The 22247-nt window shown below is 45.2% G+C and overlaps 1 protein-coding gene across 3 annotated transcripts in view; it reads right to left on the bottom strand.

Moving 5' to 3' along the window:
* Positions 1-418: 418 nt before the first annotated feature.
* The window catches only part of KLHL5 (kelch like family member 5), a 191533-nt gene continuing 169704 nt past the window's right edge, over positions 419-22247 (bottom strand). For all 3 annotated transcript variants that reach the window (XM_063922699.1, XM_063922674.1, XM_063922683.1), the window contains one exon: positions 419-7815. In XM_063922699.1, coding sequence (XP_063778769.1) covers positions 7759-7815 — 57 coding nt within the window. In that variant the 3' untranslated portion in view covers positions 419-7758. The remainder of the gene's footprint in view (positions 7816-22247) is intronic.

The following is a 22247-nucleotide window of genomic DNA, read 5'->3' as shown; positions in this document are numbered from 1 at the left end:
ATGGGTTATTGCACACGAATGTGCATAACCCGTGTTGCTGCTCGGTGTAAAAGGAGCGAGTTGGAATAATCCGGGTCGAGTGACTTGGGTAGTTTGCAGGGTTGAACACTTGTTCAACCCAGCAAACTGTTCAGTGTAAACGGGAGCCGGGTCACATCGACCAGGCTTTCCGTTTACAGTGAATGTACAGGCAGCGCTTGGAGATCACGTGGTCTCCAAGCGCCGCCACAGGCAACGTCACCAACCCAGCAATATGCTCCCAGCTGCGACCCGCGATATTCATATAAAAGAGGTATAAAAAAACATCAGCATTCTCATTGCAGACTGTAAAACTAATTATAATAGCTGAACAGCAATAATATGCTGTTTTTCTTTTTTTTTTTTTTATTGCAAATTTACAAAGAAAAACCAAAGTGCATAAATGTTTTATTACAGCATATCATTTGGTAGTAAAAACGTTCAGAAATCGCACATATATTTTTATAAAAGCAACACAAGTACAGAACAATAAAAAAAAAAAAATAAGTATAGAACAACAGATGATATTGCACATAATAAATAAAGCCAGCATATTACACAAAGACAAATGCTGAAACAGCCATAAGTGCAGATCAGGCAAGTGTAGAGAGGAAATGACTGGGATTTAGGATATTCTGATTGGGTATGGGACTCAGGGATGACTGTGTCTAGGTCGACACACATTAGGTCGACAGTGAGTAGGTCAACACAGCCATTAGATCGACATAAACAAGGTCGACATAGTAAGAAAAGTCGACGAGTTTTTAAAAAAAAAATTGGGTTGTTTTCTTCGTAAAGTGACCGGGAACCTCAATTTAGTGCACTGTGTTCCCTCGCATGGTTCGCTTCGCTCGCCATGGTTACTGTTCCCAATCGTAGTCCACGTGGTTCGTAAAGTATGAAAGAGTCCAAAAACCAAAAAGTTAAAAACTCATGTCGACCTTGTTCACCTCGACCTAGTGGCCGTGTCGACCTAGAGTCCGGATACCGTTCTGATTATATGCCGGGGAAGTCTTTATAAGGCCAATGGAAGAGGAAGGCACATAGTGTTATACACATTTACCAAACAAAGCTTAATCTTGAGCAGATTTAAATATAAAGTATATTTACCTACTCCCCCCGCCCCCACCCCAAAAAAAATCAATCAAATATTGCTGGTAAACAATTGCTAAATTTCTTTTAAAAACAGATACCCGTGGAATAACTATTACAAAAGAAAAATCTAAGGACATGCAAATATTGAATGGGAGGCTTAAGGGGTATCACTATATTACCTACCAATAAAGTGTACAAGGGGAGTACTAAAGAAATAATATTGCCAATAGACTGCCTGTAAAAAATAACTAAAAAAAAAGCTAAAAAAATAATAATAAAACAATTTAGTCATGCTCATCATTATCGCTTGCATGGAATTTTAAATATAATTTTTTTCCCCCAGCTACAGAGTAAATTTTCAATCACTTCTGCTCCACCCCATCAGCTAGCTACAGTATCACAGGGAACCCTACTGTTTGCGAGTGCTCACCTCTGCTATCACTGTCCACAACATGGGCAAAGAATGTGCAAGCAGAGATGTTGTAATATGTAGAGATGTGCGGGTTCGGTTTTACTCGGGGCTCGAAACGGCATCTTATTGGATCACGGATGTCACGCGTTTTGGATAGCCAATAAGCAAAACCCGAAATACCCGAATAAAACCGAACCCGCTCATCTCTAGTAATATGTAATGTTAGGTGCTGCCTCACAGAGCAGCGGATCTGTCCAGTGTCTGTGTTAAGGCCTGTACACACGAGGCGATATCACACGTGATTTTGCTCATTTTCAGCCTTCTGAATGATATCGTATGTGATGTTGCCCAGTGTGTATGCTGCGGACGATGAATGATGCGCGGTCCCATGCATCGTTATCGCCTCCCTCAGTCGGCTGTGCATGCAGCTCAATCTGTCGATATCGTCAGATGCTACCTGCACGGGCCAGCTGCGACATGACGTCACTGTACGATATCACTTGCATTATCGTACTGTGTCTATGGACTCTGTCGGCGGCCAGGGAGGGCAAAACACTATGCGATATCACTCATGGAGCATATCGCATAGTGTGTGCGGGCCATTAGAAACACAGCACGGTTTGGATTTTACATTTCTGCACAGACAGTGCGAATGTTCTTAAACTCAGGAGGATCCTAGCATAGTGTATCCACATTCAGGGGCTGCCTATAAATATTATGTTCATGATTGGAGATATCCTTTAAGTATTTGTGCCTACTAGAGTCCAATTCTAAAAATTATTATGGCGATAACTGTGCAATCTACATCTTTGTGGTAGAGAATTTAGATTGGAAGCTCCAATGAAGCATGGACCGGTTCCGTATTGTCTGGAAAGCGCACATTAATATTCTGGCCAAATACACATTATTGATAATAAATTACATACAAGCTATACGCAAAGAACAGACCGCAAACTCTAACTGGCATGCAAATAAACCAAAATGCCCATGGTTTTAAGTTACAAAAATTTTAAATGAAAAAAATAACATCACTTATAGGACCATCTTATATTAAACAATTGGAAGAGCTTCTCCAAAAGCAAACAGGGGGTTTGTGCTAAACTTCTGTAAAACGAACAAGCATTACAAATGATTGCTTGACTTTGTATATTCAGAATTACTTTTAAACGGCTTATTTATCAAAGTCAAATTATTGTTTTACAGTTCATTTCTAACAACTAATGTTATGGACATTTCACATCATTTTAAGGAGGAGAAAAAAAAAGTATTTAAAAAAAACCTTTTTAAACCATTAAGTTAATTTTTATAAAATATTGTGCTAATGTTCCACTTTAATATTTGAGCATCATTTATGATGAGGCTACCCGTTATAGAGACTGGAACCATCAAAAAGGCTGTGTATGGTCAACCAGTGTATGTTGGACAGTCCTGTACAAGTTGCAGAAATCTGCATTCATGTACCATCCAGGTGTACTATTATAAGGTATATATTCTACATGACCATAAGTATGTGATCAGCCCTTCTATACAAGTGGGTTTCAGCCACATACTCATTACTAACAGTTACATAAAATGAAGCATATAGCAACACAATATCCATAGCCAGATATTAGCAGTAGAATGGATCCTACTGAAGAGATCAGTGACTTTCAGCATGGCACTATCATAGGATACCACCTTCCCAATAAGTCAGATTGTCAAATCGCTGCCCTGGTCAAAAGTATGTGCTGTTATTGTGAAGTGGAAACTTCTGGAAGCAACAGCCGTTCATTCTTAGGATAAGCTCAATGAATGTGCTCATATCTTAAAAATCATCTATCCTCAGTTACAACACTCACTAATACTACCGGAATCTGGAAGAAACATCTGCACGAGAAGATTCGGCGGGGAAATTAATGGATTGGGTTTCCATGGTCAAGCAGCAGCATACACACCTCAGATCACCATGCACATCCCAGTACTGTTAAGCACACCAGCACTGCACTCTGGAAGCAGTGGGAATTTGCAGTGATTTACCATCTAGCAGACTGAATGACGGATCTGGGTTAGGTGAAAGCACAGGACAATGCTTCCTGCCTGAATGCCAACTTTGGGGAAGCCCCTTTCCTGTATCAGCATGACCATGCCACCACGCACAAAGTGAGGTCCATCAAAAAATGGTTTGGTGTGGAAGAACATGACTGGCCTGCACAGTGCTCTGGACCTCAACCCCATTGAACACCTTTGTGATAAATCAGAGACAGAGCTTATTGCCATACATCAACTCCTGATTTTATGAATGGGCTGAATGGATGCAAATACCCCCAGTTATGTTCCACTAGAAGGGGTACGTTCTATCCAGTAGGTCCCATATCAACCTAAGACTCACTGACAAGTCAGTAACTTCCCCCTTTAGAAGACGCATGAAATTCTCTCTGGATTTCTACCATCTGTGAACCCAACAAAAGTGGACACTCCCTAATGTAGTGAAAGAAGCCGCGCCTTCATGCGTTATGTCATACAGGTAACATTACAGGGAGGGCTAGACAAATAAAGTGTCTTACAACATGGAGTGCCCTATTTTACAGAATTCAATAGTGGTTGGTATGTCCTAATTCCTGTGATTAAGTTAACCTTTAGGTCACACCTTTATGTCAGTCTGTTACCCTTTCACCTTCCCCTTCCGTATAACACAGATAATACAGCATTGTGCTTTTGGTTTGAATATCTAAGGAATGATTGTATTTAGTCATTCTGCAGGTGATGCAGAGCGGGAAGTAATTTGGATGTACACTGCTGAAACGCAGTGTGGTGGGAAGAATGCGCATATTCGCCTGCATGTAAAGCTGTTTGTGTCTCAGGGTGTGTACAGTTCTCCAATGATCATCATCAGTTACACTAGCTGCAACAGATACGCTTCCTAACAGGCTTGTGTGTGAACACGCCTTTCCTGAGCTTTGCCTCCGTGATAATGTCCTTTCCCTCCCCCAATCTGCCTCTCCGGGCACAACTCTAGATATAATTAAAATATGTAAGCCTCTGCATTACCCAAAGGGATGTGCGCTGTGAATTTATGCAAAATACGCTGCGTAAGCCCTTCTATAGTTATTATATAATATTGGTAAAGTTGCCGTTTTGGTTATATGCTATGCGTTTCCAATATTACATGGTTGCAACATTTTCATTTACTACTATTTTAGTATGTTTCTTACACTGGCATAATAAATGAAGAAACTTATCAGTCAAATGATCTAACATGGCCTTGTGATCTGACTACTCGGTGCTCCAACCGATTATGTAGGACTGAATGGTAACACAGCTACACAATGACTGAGGTCTGAGAATAGAAGCATTATACTTTATAAAATGTACTGGCATAACAGCTAAATATAATTAGTGATCTATTCCTCAACAAACCTTCATGCCAACCGTTACGATGAGTAGCTTTCCTTCTAAAGGTGCCCATATGCTAGTGCGATTTTGCCCGATTCCAAAGTTTCGGGCCGATAAAAATGGATGAAAACTGGCAAATCGCATGTGTTGTACCTCCGATCCGATCCTATGTGCGGTCCCGTGAGCATCAGATCGGAGCCCCTAGATCGGAAGTACTGCACTATAGATATATCGCACTGGCAGTCTTGGCTGGGGTCGCATCCGATACATCGTATGCAAAAGGAATGCATACAATGTATCGTATGCGATCCTGCAGCCGGAAAGCTGCCGGGCGGTTCAAGGGTGATTGTATGCGACTTCTCCCCTCCGAGAAGTCGCATAAGTGTATGGGCACCTTCGGTTAGGTAGAGACCAGTAGATAAAAATGCTCCCAAGATGGTATATAATGCAGCTCCTTTTCTTTAATCCTTGTAGATATTTAAAAAGGGTTCCCTTGAACCACTTAATCTGCCACTGCCTGCTACTAGGAATGCTGAAAGTGACTTTAGATTTCATTCTGCCCCCGATACCCATTTTGCTACTTCCATCGTCATTGCTTTGCATCAGGTGCCTCCCTGATGTCTTAAGAAGACCACCACCACTGTTCTGTTGTCTGAAAAAACCTCCAGATGCTTTCCCAGTAATGGTTTACTTTCCAAACTGCTCTCATTGCTAGTACATTTAAGTGGAGTTAATTCTTTTTGTATGACCATATGCTTTTGTTGGGAGTTGAGCTCCTCAGCCTGTAGCACTGGAGTCCCATGGCTAGTACTAGCCATTTTGGGTTGAGAGAGATGTTCTTTGGGTAATTATTCTTGGATTTTGTCACCAGGTTGTATATTTACTAAAGGGTCGATTTTGTTTGTTTTTGTTCGATGTTAGATCGATATTGAGCTTCCAGCGTTAAAACACACTTTAACTCACATTTAAAAATTAATATAAAGAATCATCTCCTAGCAAATGAGTGTTTTAACCATGGAAGCCCAACATCGATTACAATTTATTTAAAATCGATCTAACATTGAACTAAAACAAAATTGACCTTTAGTAAATATACCCACAGGTTAGAGACTTCTGGATAATCTTCCTGACCTACCTCTGCTTAGATACAGGAAAAGACACAGGGGAAGAGGGGAGATTGGTTTTATCTAGCCATCTCTACCTAATTTCAATGGAAAGCCACCCATTGTAATTCAAGGGAGTGTTGAAGGAGAAAAAATAGATACTTTATAACAAGACCTGTATCTACCATATCTTCCTCTGTTACCACTACTGACTATAAACAATACTGAGCAGGTTCACAGCTACTGCATTAGGACATGTTAGTAACTACCCTTTAGCCATCAAAAATCATATTGGTAGACACACATATCACAACATTCCACCAACCTGCCCACTTTAATCCTAACATCACCAAATTAAACAATAGCTAATGAAGATGAAACATCTACAGTACAATGTTATAACGATCTAGTACATTTTCCTAAATAAGGATAAATATATCGGACCAAATTTAGTTGCGACAAGAAGGATAAAAAACAAAATAATAGTAAGTGAATATTTATCAAATTCAGGTTTAGTTTCAAAGATATCAAATTGTTACCAAGACATCTTTGGTGTTCTTTATTTGGCATTAACTGTATTATTATAGCTAGTGTCTGCTTATAGGCAAACCCTTTAGATTACAAGAATCCTCATGTTTTTGATACCAAAATTCCACCCTGTGTAGAGATATCCAGCTCATCTGGAGAATAAAACCATATGAAGGCATGCATAGCCCCAGAGATGTAGCCAGCCTGACAAGACCTCCGACGTGACAGTCCTTCTACGCTGTAATGCCTCACTTTCTCCTCCACCTTGGAACACTCACAGCAGAGTGTTTATCATGTCTTTCATCAGTGACCACATCAATGACATAGTCCAACATTTCACTTCCTGACAGAAACGTTTCCCATATTTTGTAGGACAAGAACAAATAGCTCTGTGACAAATGAAAAATATCATAGACACTGTAAAATTGAAAGTGATCTACCTTTAAAAAATGTTTGTGTATCTGCATGCCTAAGAATCACATAGCAGCAACGCTCCAAACTTGGGCGTAGCTAACAAATGTAATGCAACACTGGTATGTAAAAGTACAATAAAAAAAAAAACAACAACTTTGGTCACGCAAAAGCAAGAAAACAAATCAGCATTTCCCAGATCACATATCTAGAAAAAATAATTAAAAAAACCACATAAAAAACAAACAACGGTTTTCCTTCAGTACAGTAATTCTTATTTCTCTCATAACTCACTCTTCTTCCGCACAGTAGGTCTCTTGTAAGACGGAACCACTTACCTTTTGCACATACTGTGTAAGATTATAATAGGTGGCACACCCACCCGTGACATGGACCTCAGCCTACCTTTGGAAGCCCTGATTGCACTTTTGTTTTATGAAGTGATGGCTATGAAAGAAACTGTACAGGTAAAATACATCAATATTATACGGCAACGTTCTCCGATACATAGACTGATTGATGCCTTGTTACTTGTTTTGCCCTGCAAATGCTCCAGTAACATATTTAAATAAAATATCTCTATTCTAGAACAGTGTTGTATATGTTGGTCCAATATAATGAGTTAAATATTCTTTCGTAGATAAACGATCAACATCTATAAACGTGTGCATCTAGGTAGAATGTTTTAACGTGATAAATAGTAGTAGTATATTTTAAACATTCGCAATAATAGCATATTGTATCGTTAAAATAAATCACAAAATCTCAGCTCTTTGGGAATGTGAAAGTCTGTGCAGAAGATGTAGAAGACTTGCAAGGCTATAGATTGACTGTGACCACACAGGCTCCCGCTCTTCCAAGGCACAATGGCGCAACCTGCAAGAACAAAGACAAGTTCACAAATCAGCTGACACCATATATAAACAAAAGTCAAGATAAGGTATCTCATGGAGAATTACTGTAACAATATAGGGCCAGTCTGCTAATGGAAACCAGCCCAGATACACTCAGGACATACAGGTAATGCGCTGAAAGCTAAAGACAACACTCCTTGATAGAACTTTTAATCACCAGACTAGCCCATTCCAGCTGTTTAATAGACCAAGGAGGCACTAAGTGGCCACAGGACATTCACGGTAAGACCTTTATTTAAAAAGGGAACTAAAAATAATCCTGGTAATTATAGTCCAGTTAATTAAACCCAGGCATGCCCAAACTGCGGCCCTCCAGCTGTTGTGAAACTACATATCCCAGCATGCCCTGACACAGTTTTAATGTCAAAGAATGCTAAAGCTGTGTCAGGGCATGCTGGGATGTGTAGTTTCTCAACAGCTGGTAGGCCGCAGTTTGGACGTGCCTGGTTTAACCTCTATAGTGGGTAAATTATTGGAAGGAATTTTGAGGGATAGCATAGAGGATTATCTGCGGAATACTAAGATTATTAGCAAAAGGCAGCACGGGTTTGTAAGGGACATCGCATGTTAAACTAAATTAGTTTCTATGAGGAAGTGAGCGAGAATCTTGACCAGGGAAAAGCAGTAGATGTGGTCTATTTAGATTTTGCAAAAGTCTTCGATAAAGTGCCTCACAGGAGATTTATCATCAAATTAAGGGAACTTGGCATAGGAAATACTATTTGTACATGGATAAGTAATTGGCTGGATAACAGAGTACGAGTAGTGGTCAGTGGGATGTTCTCCAGGTGGGCACCAGTAGTCGGCGGAATACCGCAAGGGTCAGTACTTGGCCCGCTACTTTTCAATATATTTATCAATGACCTGGGAATAGGCCTGGAAAGCACAGTGTCAAGCTTTGCAGATGATACTAAACTGTGTAAGGTAACTAATTCAGAAAGCGATGTGGAGTCTCTACAGAATCACTTATATTTAAACTTGAAACCTGGGCATCTAAATGGAGAATGAATTTAGAAAAATGCAAAGTTATGCATTTTTGAACAAAAAACACACTTGCATCCTACACTCTAAATGGGGAAAACATAGGGGTAACTGTGGTGGGAAAGATTTGGGGGTGCTCATACATAATAGGCTTAATAACAGTACACAATGTCAAAATGCAGCAAAGAAGGCAACTAAAGTGCTTGCATGCATAAAACGGGGCATTGAGACAAGGGACGAGGATGTAACCCTGCCACTGTACAAATCATTGGTATGTCCGCACCTGGACTATTGTGTTCAATTTTGGGCACCATATTATAAAAAAGACATCGGGGAACTAGAAAGAGTTCAAAGGCGAGCTACTAAATTGATTAAAGGGTTAGAGATACTGGAGTACAAGGTTAAATATGTATACACTAGAAAAGAGGCATCTAAGAGGAGACATTATTAATATCTTCAAATATGTAAAGGGTCATTACAAGGAGTTAGCAGGGGATTTGTTTATTAATAGAACTCTGTATAGGACACGTGGGCACTCACTGAGGCTAGAGGAGAAAAAATTCCGTACACAACGTAGGAAAGGGTTCTTCACCGTAAGGGTAATAAAGATTTGGAACTCCCTGCCGGAGAAGGTAATAATGGCAGACTCTGTAAATGCATTTAAAAACAGACAGGACAAATTTCTAACTGGAAAAAGTATCCAGGGTTATAGCATTTAACATATTGACATTAAATATCTGGGAGTGGTAAGAACCATGGTTGTCAATTGGTACTAAACCATTACTTCAGCAGGTGCATTATAATATACACAGCTTAACACAGAATACAGGTTGAACACGATAGGCATTTTGCCTCTTTTCAACCTCACTAACTATGTAACTACTATGTAGTGCAGAGAGCTCAGTGGTTTTAGCTCATGGATGAGTTACTGAATGAGGGTAACCTCCCATTTAAAGAAATATTTATTTATTAATCAGTGGGAACTCACCCACATAAAAAAAATAAGATTTTAAACCAACCGGTAAATCTTTTTCTCGTAGTCCGTAGAAGTTGCTGGGACTCCGTAAGGACCATGGGGATAGACAGGCTCTGCAGGAGATATGGGCACTTTAAGTAAGACTTTGGATCTGGGTGTGCACTGGCTCCTCCCTCTATGCCCCTCCTCCAGACCTCAGTTAGAGAAACTGTGCCCAGAGGAGACGGACAGTACGAGGAAAGGATTTTTGTTAATCCAAGGGCAAGATTCATACCAGCCACACCAATCACACCGTATAACTTGTGATATACTAACCAGTTAACAGTATGAAAACAACATAGTATCAGTCCAAGACCGATGAAAACTATAACATAACCCTTATGTAAGCAAAACTATATACAAGTCTTGCAGAAGAAGTCCGCACTTGGGACGGGCGCCCAGCATCCTCTACGGACTACGAGAAAAAGATTTACTGGTAGGTTTAAAATCTTATTTTCTCTAACGTCCTAGAGGATGCTGGGACTCCGTAAGGACCATGGGGATTATACCAAAGCTCCCAAACGGGCGGGAGAGTGCGGATGACTCTGCAGCACCGATTGAGCAAACAGGAGGTCCTCCTCAGCCAGGGTATCAAACTTATAGAACTTTGCAAAGGTGTTTGACCCCGACCAAGTAGCAGCTCAGCACAGCTGCAGTGCCCAGACCCCTCGGGCAGCCGCCCAAGACGAGCCCACCTTCCTAGTGGAATGGGCCTTAACCGATTTTGGTAACGGCAATCCTGCCGTAGAATGCGCCTGCTGAATCGTGTTACAGATCCAGCGAGCAATAGTCTGCTTTGAAGCAGGGCCGCCGACCTTGTTGGCTGCATACAGGACAAACAGTGCTTCTGTTTTTCTGACCCTAGCCGTTCTGGCCACGTAAATTTTCAAAGCCCTGACCACATCAAGGGACTCGGAATCCTCCAAGTCACGTGTAGCCACAGGCACGACAATAGGGTGGTTCATATGAAAGGATGAGACCACCTTAGGTAGGAATTGAGGACAGGTCCGCAATTTCGCTCTATCCATATGGAAAACCAGATAGGGGCTTTTATGTGATAAAGCCGCTAATTCCGAAACTCGCCTAGCCGAAGCCAAGGCTAACAACATGACCACCTTCCAAGTGAGATATTTCAACTCCACTGTTCTAAGTGGTTCAAACCAATGTGACTTAAGGAAACTAAACACCACGTTAAGGTCCCAAGGCGCCACCGGAGGTAAAAAAGGAGCCTGAATATGCAGTACTCCCTTCACAAAAGTCTGTAATTCAGGTAGAGAGGCCAATTCCTTTTGAAAGAAAATGGATAAGTCCGAAATCTGAACTTTAATGGAGCCTAATTTCAGGCCCAAATTCACTCCAGTTTGTAGGGAGTGAAGAAAACGGCCTAGATGGAATTCTTCCGTAGGAGCATTCCTGGCCTCACACCAAGAAACATATTTTCGCCATATTCAGTGATAATGTTTAGATGTCACGTCCTTCCTAGCCTTTATTAGCGTAGGAATGACCTCATCCGGAATACCTTTTTCCGCTAGGATCCAGCGTTCAACCGCCATGCCATCAAACGCAGCCACGGTAAGTCTTGGAACAGACAGGGACCCTGTTGCAACAGGTCCTGTCTTAGAGGAAGAGGCCACGGATCTTCTGTGAGCATTTCCTGCAGATCCGGATACCAGGTCCTTCGTGGCCAATCCGGAACAATAAGTATTGTTCTCACGCCTCTCTTTCTTATTATTCACAACACCTTGGGTATAAGAGGAAGAGGAGGAAATACATAGACTGACTGGAACACCCACAGTGTCACTAGGGCGTCCACAGCTACCGCCTGAGGATCTCTTGACCTGGCGCAATACCTTTGTAGCTTTTTGTTGAGACATGACGCCATCATGTCTATTTGGGGCAGTCCCCACCGACTTGCAATCTGTGCGAAGACTTCCAGATGAAGTCCCCACTCTCCCGGATGCAGGTCGTGTCTGCTGAGGAAGTCTGCTTCCCAGTTGTCCACTCCCGGAATGAACACTGCTGACAGTGCGCTTACATGATTCTCCGCCCAGCGAAGAATTCTGGTGGCTTCCGCCATCGCCAATCTGTTCTTTGTGCCGCCCTGGCGGTTTACATGAGCTACTGCGGTGACGTTGTCTGACTGGATCAGAACTGGTCGGTCGCGAAGTAAGGTCTCCGCTTGACGTAGGGCGTTGTATATGGCCCTTAGTTCCAGGATGTTGATGTGAAGACAAGTCTCTTGACTTGACCAAAGGCCTTGGAAATTTCTTCCCTGTGCGACTGCTCCCCAACCTCGGAGGCTCGCGTCCGTGGTCACCAGGATCCAATCCTGAATGCCGAACCTGCGGCCCTCTAGAAGGTGAGCACTCTGCAGCCACCACAGGAGAGATACCCTGGCCCTGGGGGACAGGGTGATCCGCTGATGCATTTGCAGATGTGACCCGGACCATTTGTCCAATAGGTCCCATTGGGAAGTCCTTGCATGGAACTTGCCGAAGGGAATGGCTTCGTACGTCACCACCATTTTTCCCAGGACTTGAGTGCAATGATGTACTGACACTTGTTTTGGCTTCAACAGGTTCTTGACTAGAGTCATGAGTTCCTGCGCTTTTTCTATCGGAATAAAAACCCTTTTCTGGTCTATGTCCAGAATCATGCCCAAGAAGGGCAGACGAGTCGTAGGATTAAGCTGCGACTGTGGAATATTGAGAATCCAGCCGTGTCGCTGTAACACCTTCAGTGAAAGTGATACGCTGTTCAGCAACTTCTCCCGTGATCTCGCTTTTATGAGGAGATCGTCCAAGTACGGGATAATTGTGACACCCTGCTTGCGCAGGAGCACCATCATTTCCGCCATTACCTTGGTGAAAATTCTCGGGGCCGTGGAAAGCCCAAACGGCAACGTCTGAAATTGGTAATGACAATCCTGTACCGCAAATCTCAGGTACGCCTGATGAGGAGGATATATGGGAACATGCAGGTATGCATCCTTTATGTCCAGAGATACCATAAAACCCCCCCCCTTCCAGGCTGGCGATGACCGCTCTGAGCGATTCCATTTTGAATTTGAACCGTTTTAAGTAAAGGTTCAGGGATTTTAAATTCAAAATGGGTCTGACCGAACCGTCCGGTTTCGGGACCACAAACAGAGTTGAGTAGTACCCCTTCCCTCTTTGAAGCAGGGGAACCTCGACCACCACTTGTTGAAGACACAATTTATGAATTGCATGTAACACTATCTCCCTTTCCAGGGGAGAAGTCGGTAGCGCCGATTTGAAAAACCGGCGAGGAGGCACCTCTTCGAATTCCAGCTTGTATCCCTGGGAAAAATTTTCTATTGCCCAGGGATCCACCTGTGAGTGAACCCAGATGTGGCTGAAAAGTCGAAGACGTGCCCCCACTGGAGCGGACTCCCTCAGGGGAGCCCCAGCGTCATGCGGTGGATTTTGCAGAGGCCGGGGAGGACTTCTGTTCCTGGGAATTAGCTGTGTTGTGCAGCTTTTTCCCTCTGCCCTTACCTCTGACAAGAAAGGACGATCCACGTACTCTTTTGCTTTTATTTGAACGAAAGGACTGCATTTGATAATGAGGCGCTTTCTTAGATTGTGAGGGAATATAAGGCAAAAAATAAGAATTTACTTACCGATAATTCTATTTCTCGTAGTCCGTAGTGGATGCTGGGGACTCCGTCAGGACCATGGGGATTAGCGGCTCCGCAGGAGACAGGGCACAAAAGTAAAAGCTTTAGGATCAGGTGGTGTGCACTGGCTCCTCCCCCTATGACCCTCCTCCAAGCCTCAGTTAGGATACTGTGCCCGGACGAGCGTACACAATAAGGAAGGATTTTGAATCCCGGGTAAGACTCATACCAGCCACACCAATCACACTGTACAACCTGTGATCTGAACCCAGTTAACAGCATGATAACAGCGGAGCCTCTGAAAAGATGGCTCACAACAATAATAACCCGATTTTTGTAACAATAACTATGTACAAGTATTGCAGACAATCCGCACTTGGGATGGGCGCCCAGCATCCACTACGGACTACGAGAAATAGAATTATCGGTAAGTAAATTCTTATTTTCTCTGACGTCCTAAGTGGATGCTGGGGACTCCGTCAGGACCATGGGGATTATACCAATGCTCCCAAACGGGCGGGAGAGTGCGGATGACTCTGCAGCACCGAATGAGAGAACTCCAGGTCCTCCTCAGTCAGGGTGTGCCCCTGACCAAGTAGCTGCTCGGCAAAGTTGTAAAGCCGAGACCCCTCGGGCAGCCGCCCAAGATGAGCCCACCTTCCTTGTGGAATGGGCATTTACATATTTTGGCTGTGGCAGGCCTGCCACAGCATGTGCAAGCTGAATTGTACTACACATCCAACTAGCAATCGTCTGCTTAGAAGCAAGAGCACCCAGTTTATTGGGTGCATACAGGATAACAGCAAGTCAGTTTTCCTGACTCCAGCCGTCCTGGAAACCTATATTTTCAGGGCCCTGACAACATCTAGCAACTTGGAGTCCTCCAAGTCCCTAGTAGCCGCAGGTACCACAATAAGCTGGTTCAGGTGAAACACTGACACCACCTTAGGGAGAAACTGGGGACGAGTCCGCAGCTCTGCCCTGTCCGAATGGACAATCAGATATGGGCTTTTGTGAGACAAAGCCGCCAATTCTGACACTCGCCTGGCCGAGGCCAGGGCCAACAGCATGGTCACTTTCCATGTGAGATATTTCAAATCCACAGATTTGAGCGGTTTAAACCAATGTGATTTGAGGAATCCCAGAACTACGTTGAGATCCCACAGTGCCACTGGAGGCACAAAAGGGGGTTGTATATGCAGTACTCCCTTGACAAACTTCTGGACTTCAGGAACTGAAGCCAATTCTTTCTGGAAGAAAATCGACAGGGCCGAAATTTGAACCTTAATGGACCCCAATTTGAGGCCCATAGACACTCCTGTTTGCAGGAAATGCAGGAATCGACCAAGTTGAAATTTCTTCGTGGGGCCTTCCTGGCCTCACACCACGCAACATATTTTCGCCACATGTGGTGATAATGTTGTGCGGTCACCTCCTTCCTGGCTTTGACCAGGGTAGGAATGACCTCTTCCGGAATGCCTTTTTCCCTTAGGATCCGGCGTTCAACCGCCATGCCGTCAAACGCAGCCGCGGTAAGTCTTGGAACAGACATGGTACTTGCTGAAGCAAGTCCCTTCTTAGCGGCAGAAGCCATGAGTCCTCTGTGAGCATCTCTTGAAGTTCCAGGTACCAAGTCCTTCTTGGCCAATCCGGAGCCACGAGTATAGTTCTTACTCCTCTACGTCTTATAATTCTCAGTACCTTGGGTATGAGAAGCAGAGGAGGGAACACATACACTGACTGGTACACCCACGGTGTTACCAGAGCGTCCACAGCTATTGCCTGAGGGTCTCTTGACCTGGCGCAATACCTGTCCAGTTTTTTGTTCAGGCGGGACGCCATCATGTCCACCTTTGGTCTTTCCCAATGGTTCACAATCATGTGGAAGACTTCCCGATGAAATCCCCACTCTCCCGGGCGTCGGAATGAACACTGCTGACAGTGCTATCACCTGATTTTCCGCCCAGCGAAGAATCCTTGCAGTTTCTGCTATTGCCCTTCTGCTTCTTGTGCCGCCCTGTCTGTTTACGTGGGCGACTGCCGTGATGTTGTCCCACTGGATCAATACCGGCTGACCTTGAAGCAGAGGTCTTGCTAAGCTTAGAGCATTGTAACTTGCCCTTAGCTCCAGTATATTTATGTGGAGAGAATTCTCCAGACTTGATCACACTCCCTGGAAATTTTTTCCCTGTGTGACTGCTCCCCAGCCTCTCAGGCTGGCATCCCTGGTCACCAGGACCCTTCCTGAATGCCGAATCTGCGGCCCATTAGTAGATGAGTACATTGCAGCCACCGCAGAAGAAACACCCTTGTCCTTGGAGACAGGGTTATCCGCTGATGCATCTGAAGATGCGATCCGGACCATTTTTCCAGCAGATCCCACTGAAAAGTTCTTGCGTGAAAACTGCCAAATGGAATCGCTTCGTAAGAAGCCACCATTTTTCCCAGGACCCTTGTGCAATGATGCACTGACACTTTTCCTGGTTTTAGGAGGTTCCTGACTAGCTCGGATAACTCCCTGGCTTTCTTCTCCGGGAGAAACACCCTTTTCTGGACTGTGTCCAGAATCATCCCTAGGAACAGCCGATGTGTCGTCGGAAACAACTGCGGTTTTGGAATATTTAGAATCCACCCGTGCTGTCGTAGAACTACTTGAGATAGTGCTACTCCGACCTCCAACTGTTCTCTGGACCTTGCTCTTATCAGGAGGTCGTCCATTTTCTTTGAAGAAGAATCATCATTTCGGCCATTACCTTGGTAAAGACCCGGGGTGCCGTGGACAATCCAAACGGCAGCGTCTGAAACTGATAGTGACAGTTCTGTACCACGAACCTGAGGTACCCTTGGTGAGAAGGGCAAATTGGGACATGGAGGTAAGTATCCCTGATGTCCCGGGACACCCTATAGTCCCCTTCTTCCTGGTTCGCTATCACTGCTCTGAGTGACTCCATCTTGATTTGAACCTTTGTAAGTGTTCAAATATTTCAGATTTAGAATAGGTCTCACCGAGCCTTCTGGCTTCAGTACCACAACATAGTGTGGAATAATACCCCTTTCCTTGTTGTAGGAGGGGTACTTTGATTATCACCTGCTGGGAATACAGCTTGTGAATTGTTTCCAATACTGCCTCCCTGTCGGAGGGAGACGTTGGTAAAGCAGACTTCAGGAACCTGCGAGGGGGAAATGTCTCGACTTTCCAATCTGTACCCCTGGGATCCTACTTGTAGGATCCAGGGGTCCTGTACGGCCCCAGCGTCATGCTGAGGAACTTGGCAGAAGCGGTGGAGGCTTCTGTTCCTGGGAATGGGCTGCCTGCTGCAGTCTTCTTCCCTTTCCTCTATCCCTGGGCAGATATGACTCTTATGGGGACGAAAGGACTGAGGCTGAAAAGACGGTGTCTTTTTCTGCAGAGATGTGACTTAGGGTAAAAACGGTGGATTTTCCAGCAGTTGCCGTGGCCACCAGGTCCGATGGACCGACCCCAAATAACTCCTCCCCTTTATACGGCAATACTTCTTTGTGCCGTTTGGAATCTGCATCACCTGACCATTGTCGTGTCCATAAACATCTTCTGGCAGATATGGACATCGCACTTACTCTTGATGCCAGAGTGCAAATATCCCTCTGTGCATCTCGTATATATAGAAAATGCATCCTTTAAATGCTCTATAGTCAATAAAATACTGTCCCTGTCAAGGGTATCAATATTTTTAGTCAGGGAATCCGACCAAGCCACCCCAGCTCTGCACATCCAGGCAGAGGCGATCGCTGGTCGCAGTATAACACCAGTATGTGTGTATATACTTCTTAGGATATTTTCCAGCCTCCTATCAGTTGGCTCCTTGAGGACGGCCCTATCTGGAGACGGTACCGCCACTTGTTTTGATAAGCGTGTGAGCGCCTTATCCACCCTAAGGGGTGTTTCCCAACGCGCCCTAACTTCTGGCGGGAAAGGGTATAACGCCAATAATTTTCTATCGGGGGAAACCCACGCATCATCACACACTTCATTTAATTTATCTGATTCAGGAAAAACTACAGGTAGTTTTTTCACACCCCACATAATACCCTTTTTTGTGGTACTTGTAGTATCAGAAATATGTAACACCTCCTTCATTGCCCTTAACAAGTAACGTGTGGCCCTAAAGGAAAATACTTTTGTTTCTTCACCGTCGACACTGAAATCAGTGTCCGTGTCTGTGTCGACCGACTGAGGTAAATGGGCGTTTTAAAGCCCCTGACGGTGTTTGAGACGCCTGGACAGGTACTATTTTGTTTGCCGGCCGTCTCTGTTGACATTATCATGTAATTCCTTGAATAAGCCATCCATTCCGGTGTCGACTCCCTAGAGAGTGACATCACCATTACAGGCAATTGCTCCACCTCCTCACCAACATCGTCCTCATACATGTCAACACACACGTACCGACACACAGCACACACACAGGGAATGCTCTGATAGAGGACAGGACCCCAGTAGCCCTTTGGGGAGACAGAGAAAGAGTTTGCCAGCACACACCAAAAACGCTATAATTATACAGGGACAACCTTTATATAAGTGTTTTTCCCTTATAGCATTTTAATATATATAGTCATATCGCCAAATAAGTGCCCCCCCTCTCTGTTTTAACCCTGTTTCTGTAGTGCAGTGCAGGGGAGAGCCTGGGAGCCTTCCCACCAGCATTTCTGTGAGGGAAAATGGCGCTGTGTGCTGAGGAGAATAGGCCCCGCCCCCTTTTCGGCGGGCTTCTTCTCCCGTTTTTCTGAGACCTGGCAGGGGTTAAATACATCCATATAGCCCCCAGGGGCTATATGTGATGTATTTTTAGCCAGAATAAGGTACTATCATTGCTGCCCAGGGTGCCCCCCCCAGCGCCCTGCACCCTCAGTGACCGCTGCTATGAAGTGTGCTGACAACAATGGCGCACAGCTGCAGTGCTGTGCGCTACCTTATGAAGACTGAAAAGTCTTCTGCCGCCGGTTTCTGGACCTCTTCACTTTTCGGCATCTGCAAGGGGGTCGGCGGCGCGGCTCCGGGACGAACCCCAGGGTGAGACCTGTGTTCCGACTCCCTCTGGAGCTAATGGTGTCCAGTAGCCTAAGAAGCCAATCCATCCTGCACGCAGGTGAGTTCACTTCTCTCCCCTAAGTCCCTCGATGCAGTGAGCCTGTTGCCAGCAGGACTCACTGAAAATAAAAAACCTAACAAAACTTTTACTCTAAGCAGCTCTTTAGGAGAGCCACCTAGATTGCACCCTTCTCGGCCGGGCACAAAAATCTAACTGAGGCTTGGAGGAGGGTCATAGGGGGAGGAGCCAGTGCACACCACCTGATCCTAAAGCTTTTACTTTTGTGCCCTGTCTCCTGCGGAGCCGCTAATCCCCATGGTCCTGACGGAGTCCCCAGCATCCACTTAGGACGTCAGAGAAAATTCGATTTACCTGCCGTAGCTATGGAGACGAGGTCCGAGAGGCCCTCTCCAAACAATTCCTCACCCTTGTAAGGCAAAAACTCCATATGCCTCTTTGAGTCGGCATCACCTGACCACTGTCGGGTCCATAAGACTCGCCTAGCAGAAATAGACATAGTGTTTATTCTGGAACCCAGTAAACTAATGTCTCTTTAAGCATCCCTCATATATAAGACAACATCTTTTATATGCCCTAGGGTCATTAAAATGGTATCCTTATCAAGGGTCTCAATATCCGCTGATAAGGAATCTGTCCATGCTGCTACAGCACTACAAACCCAGGCCGACGCAATTGCCGGTCTGAGTAACGTACCAGAATGTGTGTAAATGGACTTCAAGGTAACCTCCTCCTTGCGGTCAGCAGGATCCTTGAGGGTAGCCGTATCTTGGGATGGGAGCGCTATCTTTTTTGATAAGCGTGTCAAAGCCTTGTCTACCCTAGGGGAGGATTCCCACCGTATTCTGTCCTTTGGCGGGAAAGGATACGCTATAAGAATCCTTTTGGGAATCTGCAATTTTTTGTCTGGAGTTTCCCACGCTTTTTCTCATAATTCGTTCAGCTCATGTGAGGAGGGAAAGGTGACCTCAGGTTTCTTACCCTTATACATGTGTACCCTCGTGTCAGGGAAAGGGGGTTCCTCTGTGATATGCAACACATCTTTTATTGCAATAATCATATATCGAATACATTTAGCCACTTTTGGCTGTAATTTTGCATCATCGTAGTCGACACTGGAGTCTAAATCCATGTCGGTATCTGTGTCTACTATTTGGGATAGTGGGTGCTTCTGAGACCCCAAAGGTCCCGGCGACATTGGGACAGACATGGGTTGACTCCCTGACTGTACCCTAGCTTCAGCTTTGTCTAATCTTTTGTGCAATAAATTAACATTAGCACTTAAAACATTCCACATATCCATCCAGTCAGGTGTCTGCGCTGCCGACGGAGACCTTACATTCATACACTCCCCCTCCTCCTTAGGTGAGCCTTCAACCTCAGACATGTCGACATACGCATACCGACGCAACACACACACACAGGGAAGCTCTTTTCTGAAGACAGGTTCCCCACCAGGCCCTTTGGAGAGACAGAGAGAGAGTATGCCAGCACACACCCCAGCGCTATATGACCCAGGAAAAAACACAGAATGTTTACCCAGTAGCGCTTTTCAAGTATGTATATGCGCCAATTATGTGCCCCCCCCCCCCCCCTCTACTTTAAAACCCTCTTTCACCGTGGTATTAAGCAGGGGAGAGTCCGGGGAGCTTCCTCTCAGCGGTGCTGTGGAGAAAAATGACGCTGGTGAGTGCTGAGGGAGAAGCCCCGCCCCCTCGGCGGCAGGCTTCTGTCCCGCTCAAAATTCTTAAAAACATGGCGGGGGCTCTTTATATACATGTACAGTGCCCAGCTGTACATGTATATATGTACATTTGCCACAGGAGAGGTTTATATTGCTGCCCAGGGCGCCCCCCCTGCACCCTTACAGTGACCGATGTGTGTGAGGTGAATGGGAGCAATGGCGCACAGCTTCACTGCTGTGCGTTACCTCTATGAAGATCTAGCTGTCTTCTGCCGCCTCTGAAGTCTTTTCCTCTCATACTCACCCGGCTTCTATCTTCCGGCTCTGCGAGGAGGACGGCGGCGCAGCTCTGGGACGGACGGCGAGGGTGAGACCTGCGTACCGATCCCTCTGGAGCTAATGGTGTCCAGTAGCCTAAGAAACAGAGCCCTGAAACTCAGAGAAGTGGGTCTGTTTCTCTCTCCTCAGTCCCTCGATGCAGGGAGTCTGTTGCCAGCAGGCTCCCTGAACATAAAAAACCTAACTAAAATACTTTCTTTACAGGAAACTCAGGAGAGCTCCCTGAAATGCACCCAGTCTCCACTGGGCACAGTATCAAACTGAGGTCTGGAGGAGGGGCATAGAGGGAGGAGCCAGTGCACACCCAGATCCAAAGTCTTTCTTAAAGTGCCCATGTCTCCTGCGGAGCCCGTCTATCCCCATGGTCCTTACGGAGTCCCAGCATCCTCTAGGACGTTAGAGAAAAAAATAAGAATTTACTTACCGATAATTCTATTTCTCATAGTCCGTAGTGGATGCTGGGGACTCCGAAAGGACCATGGGGGATAGCGGCTCCGCAGGAGACTGGGCACAAAGTAAAAGCTTTAGGACTAGCTGGTGTGCACTGGCTCCTCCCCCTATGACCCTCCTCCAAGCCTCAGTTAGGATACTGTGCCCGGACGAGCGTACACAATAAGGAAGGATTTTGAATCCCGGGTACGACTCATACCAGCCACACCAATCACACCGTACAACTTGTGATCTGAACCCAGTTAACAGCATGATAACAGAAGGAGCCTCTGAAAAGATGGCTCACAACAACAATAACCCGATTTTTGTAACAATAACTATGTACAAGTAATGCAGACAATCCGCACTTGGGATGGGCGCCCAGCATCCACTACGGACTATGAGAAATAGAATTATCGGTAAGTAAATTCTTATTTTCTCTAACGTCCTAGTGGATGCTGGGGACTCCGAAAGGACCATGGGGATTATACCAAAGCTCCCAAACGGGCGGGAGAGTGCGGATGACTCTGCAGCACCGAATGAGAGAACTCCAGGTCCTCCTCAGCCAGGGTATCAAATTTGTAGAATTTAGCAAACGTGTTTGCCCCTGACCAAGTAGCAGCTCGGCAAAGTTGTAAAGCCGAGACCCCTCGGGCAGCCGTCCAAGATGAGCCCACTTTCCGTGTGGAATGGGCTTTTATAGATTTTGGCTGTGGCAGGCCTGCCACAGAATGTGCAAGCTGAATTGTACTACAAATCCAACGAGCAATCGTCTGCTTAGAAGCAGGAGCACCCAGCTTGTTGGGTGCATACAGGATAAACAGCGATTCAGATTTTCTGACTCCAGCCGTCCTGGAAACATATTTTCAGGGCCCTGACTACGTCCAGCAACTTGGAATCCTCCAAGTCCCTAGTAGCCGCAGGCACCACAATAGGTTGGTTTAAGTGAAATGCTGAAACCACCTTAGGGAGAAATTGAGGACGAGTCCTCAATTCTGCCCTGTCCGTATGAAAAATTAGGTAAGGGCTTTTATAGGATAAAGCCGCCAATTCTGATACACGCCTGGCTGAAGCCAGGGCTAACAGCATTACCACTTTCCATGTGAGATATTTCAAGTCCACAGTGGTGAGTGGTTCAAACCAATGTGATTTTAGGAATCCCAACACTACATTGAGATCCCAAGGTGCCACTGGAGGCACAAAAGGAGGCTGTATATGC

Source organism: Pseudophryne corroboree, chromosome 1 (assembly GCF_028390025.1).
Source record: "Pseudophryne corroboree isolate aPseCor3 chromosome 1, aPseCor3.hap2, whole genome shotgun sequence".
Lineage (NCBI taxonomy): Eukaryota > Metazoa > Chordata > Amphibia > Anura > Myobatrachidae > Pseudophryne > Pseudophryne corroboree.
Note: the sequence above shows the minus strand (reverse complement) of the source record. Positions and strands in the feature narration are given on the sequence as shown.